Below are 6,894 nucleotides of genomic sequence, written 5' to 3'. Positions count from 1 at the left end.
TCTGTCCTAATTGAGATGAATCAATTTTTAGGACATGATGTATATAATCATATTTCTTCCCAAATTAACCAATCTAATCAAAGCTTGGGCTTCAATATTGATCCATGTTATCCTAAATTGAATCATATTTCTAACCTAAATTGGTACACCTTATTAAAAAGATAGATTAAGTAATTAACAAGCGAGAGGTATCTATGCAAATATTTTGTTTAAGCACCAAGTGTGTATTAAAGAATATATGAATCCCTCCATTCTTGCATATATGGTAATAAAACTATATTTTACAAAGCATGGATTGTTGTACATAGAGCGATAATATGAGCATGGATGTCATCCCACATAAAAATATATAAAAGCATAACAGAATGTCCTCGTTACACATGACCTTAGAAAGGATTTACAACAAAGCATAATAAGTAGTTTCTGACATCATGTATAGGTCAAGAACTGAACAGCAAGAACATTTCTTGTATAAATGTGCTCTCAGAAAATGTATAACAATTAGCCTCAAGACTATCATAGTCTTGCTCCCTAATTGTTCTATCAAATACATCAGAGATTAGGCAATGTTTCTAAGCTATCAACTAGTAAATAGAACCTGGACAGAGTTCTCAAAATTTAAAGCCTCATCAAGGACAGTGCTGTTGTGCCAAGCCAAAGCATACAAACTCAGAATAGAAGAGGCAAGTCACTGGCGAGACAAAGATAAAAATGAACAGGAAATTGCAAGATGACAGTAACTACAATTTGGATTAGCAATGTATCTAGCATACTATAGACTCACAACAGCACTAATCCATGGATCAAAAAGCAGGCAACACACTAGAGATCCAATCCATCAAGTGTTTCTTGGTGTACAGGAACAGAACCGAGAATCACACCAATTAGCCCCCAGGTGCTATCAATTTCAACCAAACAAGTAGAGAATTCATAGGCCTAAGCTAGTATACTCAAAGAACATGCCCAATCTCAGCACATCTATTCATCATCAAGCAAAACCGTATATGAACTACTGTTGTCCAAAACATAGAAAGAGGTCACACGAAAGTGGGGTAGAAGGGCGGCCGAGTTCTTACTGGATTCACACTAGCAAAGGGGAGGGAGGTCATCGGGGAGGAGTGTGGCAGGGTTGTTGGCACCAAATTTGATGGTGGCTCATCGATGAAGTGGAGGGCGGCATGGTGCCAAAGGGGAGGGAGGTCACCAAGGAAGAGTGCCAGCGGTGCCGGTGGGCTTGACGATGACAGCAAGAGCAGTGGGGCTCTGAGAGTGGCGGGGACTAGAGGGAGGCAGTGCTCCGAGTGTGGCAACGTGTGGAAGAGAGGGCAGTGGGTCGATGGTAGCCTGGTGCTCAAAGGAGACTTGGGATTGATGGAGGAGGCATGCTGTGGAGGGCGGAGGGTGGTAGGGCTCTGAGAGCAGTGGGAGCTGGAGGGCAACGGGGCTCTGAGGGTGGCTGAGAGGCTCCGGGTGACGAAGAGGCATGGTGGAGTGGGGTGGCGGCGAACCCTAGCGCAAGCGGGTGCTGCGGACAAGTGGGAAATGACTTAGGCAAAATGACACGGAGGAAAGCGGGGACTCAGCCTATATATACATATATGGTCATAGGTGATAGGTGAAGAATGTCACATGTCACCTAATATCTTCAGTCGTCATCTTCTACTTATAATAAGTGATGGATGAATAGTATCATCTGTCACCTTTTACTTATAATAAGTGACGTGTGAAATGTATCACCCGTCACCTTTTACTTATGATCTGCTGAGGAGGAAAATAAGAGCGCCGGACAATCCAATGAAGAGAAAAATATTTTGCTGAACTAAAATTCAAATAACTTGAAACCTAAAATACAAATTTTCATTAATATTACAAATTTAATATATAAAAATTCAAATTTGACATTTAAATTTAAATTCACAGTTTTCGTGCTTTCTTGACATGGAGCCCTTTGTTATAGTCGGAGCGCAGGTATGGAGTTTTCTCGGTCGGCGAAAGGTGTGGCACGATTGCAGTAGCAAGAGGGAGGATTTCATCGAATTGATTGAACTCCTCATCAACGACATTTGCAACTCTGACGATGCGTATTTTTCCAGCAAGAATCACATGATATTTCTTCTTTGTTGTGTCAATCACATAAAAGACTTAGCGAATAACTTTAGCGAGTACGAAGGGTTCAGACTTGTATCCGACATGTTTGAGATCAATGCTAGTGAATCCATACTTGTCATTAGTGACGCCCTTTACCCCATGTACTCAACAACAACGAAACAGGGCTACCTTGAATCTCAAGTAGTTTACCTCCCAGATCTCCTCTATTTGACCGTAGTATGTACCCCTTTGCAAGTCATTGTCATAAGCATCTATATGGATACCTCTGTTCTGGTATATGTTCTTCTCATCTTGGGCAACATTGTAAAATGTGTATCCATTTATATCGTACCATTGATATGTCATAATTGTGTATATAGGGCCTGATGCTATTTTTTTATCAGAGCACTTGTAGGAGTACTCGATTGCCTGATTCGATCTCGAAACCAAGTCGTGAACCTTTGTATATGTTGCCTCATAACCCAAGCTTCGGTCTGCCTTGGATTCTCTTCAAGTAGCATTTACTTGTGCTCATCGACATATGAGCACACTTCGCTCATTTGTTGCAACATAAGGAAATTAGACGGTTTGTATGCCATCGGATCATGAGTTATTATCATCTTCCCCAGAACCCCTATACCTACGAGCATCCCCTCGTGGCGAGACTTAGACACGCCAATTGGGTTATTTGGATCAATATAATCAACAAACCACTCCAATGTATCCTCCATCGAGTAACCACACACGATGCATCCCTCAAGAAATGATTGATTCCCCTTACGTATGACTTGAGAATACTCATATATCTCATATGGAAACATGTGATGTAGGAACACGGGGCCAAAGTAGTGTATCTCCTTCACAAGATGAGCAATGAGATGTACCATGATATTAAAAAAGATGGTGAGAAATACACCTCAAGAATACATAGAGTCTTAAAGTGTCCTTTTTCTAGCTCCTCCAGCGAGTTTGAATCGAGTACCTTTTGTTCAATTGCATTGAAGAAAAAGTACATGCTCAAGATAGCCTCGTAAACCTTAATTGGGAGGATATTCCTTATAGCTACCGCAAACAGTGATATCGTCATTACATGCCAATCATGGGACTTTATCATGGAGAAATTCATTTTCAGCTCTTTTACCGAAACAAGTCTTGCGATGTTGGACGAGTAACTTGAGGAAACTTTCACACTATGCAAGAATTTGCATAATTCTTTTTTCTCTTTCTTAGAGAGAGTGATAGCTGTTGTTGTTAGGTGTTTTCCTTTGTCCGTATCATATGCATGGAGCTCTAGCCTTAACCCATTTCTTCAAGGTCAGCTCATGCATTCTCATAATCTTTTTCTTTCCCTTCATTTGGAGCAATATACCGATCAGACTCTCGCAAATATTCTTCTTTACATGTATGTTGCTGATAAAGTGATGAACATTTAATTTTTTTCTAATACTCTAGCTCGAATAGTATTGATTTCTTGTTCCACATCCCTTTTTGTTCATCATCCTTGGAAGATTGTTTTTGCTTGTAAGGGGCAACATTGATATTCTTAACCTGATTGAGGACATATTCCCTGCCGAAATGCCTGGAGGTAACGTTTTCTCCCTTGTGCCATCGAACTTCTTGTCCATGTTTAGATACGGGTACTTCTTGGGAAGGAAACGTCGATGTCGTTTGTACACTATTTTCTTTGAGTTGTTCAATCTCAAACTGCAAGTGACATCTAAGCAATGGGGGCAAACTTCACCTTTTTTTTTAAGCAACAGAACATCACTATTTTGAACAGATAAGATAAAGGATAAATTAAAATTCAGAATACTGTTCACCGCGGGTACTGTTCATGCAGGGGTTTATTCTTAGGGTACAACCCTACCCACCCACTGAGAGGACGGTAAGTTATGGATCGACTGCTTATCGCCTTCTCAGAGGGCGGTAAGGGCCTAACCGCCCTGTGAGAGGACGGTAGGCGTCTATTTTCGTAAATCTTTTCATCTGGGATACATTTAAATAAATTTTTATGTTAAAAAATATAAAAATAAAAAAACTCTCTACCCAGTTTATCAGGTTTAGACCTAACAGTGCAACCCATCGGCTTAGTCACTCTCTCTCTCCTACGCCTTGTCTCACGCGCCCCGGAGGCCTCGTGCACTTCAAGCCTTCTGGCCCAACCCGCCGCCGCCGCCCCGGCCTGCCGCGCTCTGTCGGCGTCTGAACGTGAAACCAGAGCGCGGCAGCGGCGAGGTCAAAGCGTTGCTTCCGGGCGTGTAGTTGAGCTACATACGTAAAGCTGTGAGAGCTAACCTTCGGAAGTCTCCTCAACTACGGATGTTGCTTTGCAGTGTACGTAGCAGAGTCAACAATTACTATTCAAGCAAGCTAGGTAGATTAACTCAATTATACGTATATATTCTACTTGCTAGTATCAGAAAGAAATTTGCAACTTAAGTTCTCAAATGCTGTATCGATGGAACTTCTAAGCTTCGAATTTTGGGTTATCAAAATCGTTTGGATCAGCAGCATGCATCGGTTATGATGATTAACTCAGCCACTAACGCAAGAACAATTAAATGACAAGAGTTATAAGGAGACCTAATTTAGTACTCAAATTATTTGGGGGTATACCATAATGAAATGAATGGACCGGGTCTCTTTATGTACATCACACACACACAAGCGCGCAACTCACAATTACTACTTATAAAATTTTAAGCAGGCAAGCTCCTATAGAAATGGTAAATCAGCCCTTTTCCATGTCATGACCAACATCTAACATCTTCACGTACGCATGGAATGAATGACGACTTTGCTAGCTCGATCACTTGAACTGCAGGTTGCTCGCAAACGTCTGGCCGAACTTCCAGTTGGGCGGCACGACGTTGGCGAAGACGATCGTCTGGCCGTCGGTGATGGTCACCCTGAAGGACAGGCCCTGGCCGTTGTGGTAGGCGAGCGAGTGCCAGTTCGCGCCCCAGTTGTGCGCCATCGGCATCCAGCCCGCCGACTTGGAGCCCTTGATGTCCATGGCCTTGATCGACCCGGGCCCCGCGACGTTGGTCACCAGCACCAGCTCGAAGTAGTCATGCCCGTTGATGCTGAAACGCACCCCGCCCCTCTTCACGCACGGAACCCTGCAAGTTAACGTAGCAATATTTTGCTGTGAGATCTTGTGCTCAACATGCATGCATGCGGTCGTTGAAATTTACATTCTCGAGACCGTGCAAGTTACATTTCCGAGACCGTGCAATGTTACCTTTTGTAGATGACAGGGATGATGCCGCCGCGGTAGATGCCGATCTTCTCCCATGCCGGCTGCGCCATGTCGAAGTGCGGCCGCGGCGGGTTGCACCACCCGCCGTTGTCGCTGGGGAGGTCCCAGTTGGGCGGGCAGAAGTTGGTGACCGTGATGGTGACCGACACGCCGGGCTTGCACCACGTCCTGTCCGTCTTGCGGTCGCACACGAGCTTGTAGCACTGCCCGCACGACGCGCCGTTGTTGAAGAGCGCCGTGCTCAGCGCCGCCGTGCGCGTGCCGTACCCCTGCGCGTACAGGTTCCCGTACCCGCACGCCCCTCCTGCACGTACGCACTCACTTCACGATCTTTTATAGAGAGAGAGAGAGAGAGAGTTCGCGAGCGCTTACCCATGGTGCCGGAGGCGTCAGCGCCGCCGTAGAACGTGGCGTGCGCCCTCAGCCACTCTGTCTGCTCGGCCGCGGCGACGGCCAGCGCGCAGCCGAGCGCGAGCAGCACCGCCGCGCAGACGTAAGCTCCAGCCATGTATTGGCTTATCACTCAGTTTTCTCTAGCTAGCAGTTGCAGGAGATGGTTGGAATGGTTGTGTGGTCGATGGATATGAACGCCGAGGCAGCCGATACGCATGGCATATATACACACAAACGTAAGCTTACGTGCAGTACGACTTGCAGAAAAGATTGGCGTGTGGCGACTGGGCACAGCAAGGTCCAGCCGGCCATCTCAAGCCAAGCATCGCACATGCACTCGCATGACGTGCGGGTGTAGTAGGGGTAGCGCTGGAGCAGGAGCAGGATCAGAAGGAGACACGCACGCGCTGACATGCGCACACGTATCCACCAATATTTTGCTTGGTTCGCCACTGCTGCTAGAGGTGCAGAGGCGTCCAGCCCAGGTGCTGTGTTGCATAGAGAGGGAGGGACGTACATCACTATAAAAATAATTTTATATATCGGTTTATCACTGTTAGTTTTTTATAAATCTGATAGAATATTACTATCAGTTGTATCAAGGATTGGCATAAAAAGTTATTAAAAAAACTAGATGAAACTTGATTATCATTATCAGCTTTAGCACGAACCGACAATGATATTATAACCGTTGGTTTATATTATGAATCGGTAGTGAAATTTTGACTATCACTGTTGGCTCTAACCACGAATTGGCAGTGATAGTATCACTGCCAGTTCATGACTTGAGCCGATAGTAATAGTATCATTACCAGTTCGTGGCTAGAGCCGGCAGTGATAGTGGATGACAGTTTATTTTAAAAAAATATATAATTTTTCATACGAAATTAGATGATGACAAATTTTATATCAAAATTGTAGTCCTCGATAAGATCTACAACTTTGTAGTTGAAAACTTTTTCATTTGAAATCATTTAGATATCCAAATAATTATTTAAAGTTTCATATAGAAGTAGTCAAAAGGATTGCATATGCTCATGCTATCATTAGGACTTCTATAGTTGGATTGTAAGTACGTATTACGCGAGCTAAGAGATTCTGAGTTCGAGTGTTACGAACTGTACGTGCGCGAAAAATCGCATGACTTGCAA

At 44.1% G+C, this 6,894-nt stretch overlaps 1 protein-coding gene across 1 annotated transcript; it reads right to left on the bottom strand.

Annotated features, from left to right (window-relative positions):
* Nucleotides 1-4,688: 4,688 nt before the first annotated feature.
* LOC133917455 (expansin-A13-like) lies at nucleotides 4,689-6,073 on the bottom strand. The gene is made up of 3 exons (XM_062361354.1): nucleotides 5,723-6,073; nucleotides 5,333-5,654; nucleotides 4,689-5,210 (listed from the first exon to the last, which is right to left on the bottom strand). Exons 1-3 carry the CDS (start codon nucleotides 5,856-5,858, stop codon nucleotides 4,898-4,900), a joined length of 771 nt encoding a protein of 256 aa, XP_062217338.1. The 5' UTR covers nucleotides 5,859-6,073; the 3' UTR covers nucleotides 4,689-4,897.
* Between the last annotated feature and the right edge of the window lie 821 nt (nucleotides 6,074-6,894).

This window comes from Phragmites australis, chromosome 5, assembly GCF_958298935.1.
Source record: "Phragmites australis chromosome 5, lpPhrAust1.1, whole genome shotgun sequence".
NCBI classification, from domain to species: Eukaryota; Viridiplantae; Streptophyta; class Magnoliopsida; order Poales; family Poaceae; genus Phragmites; species Phragmites australis.
This window is presented reverse-complemented; position numbering and strand designations above follow the sequence as displayed.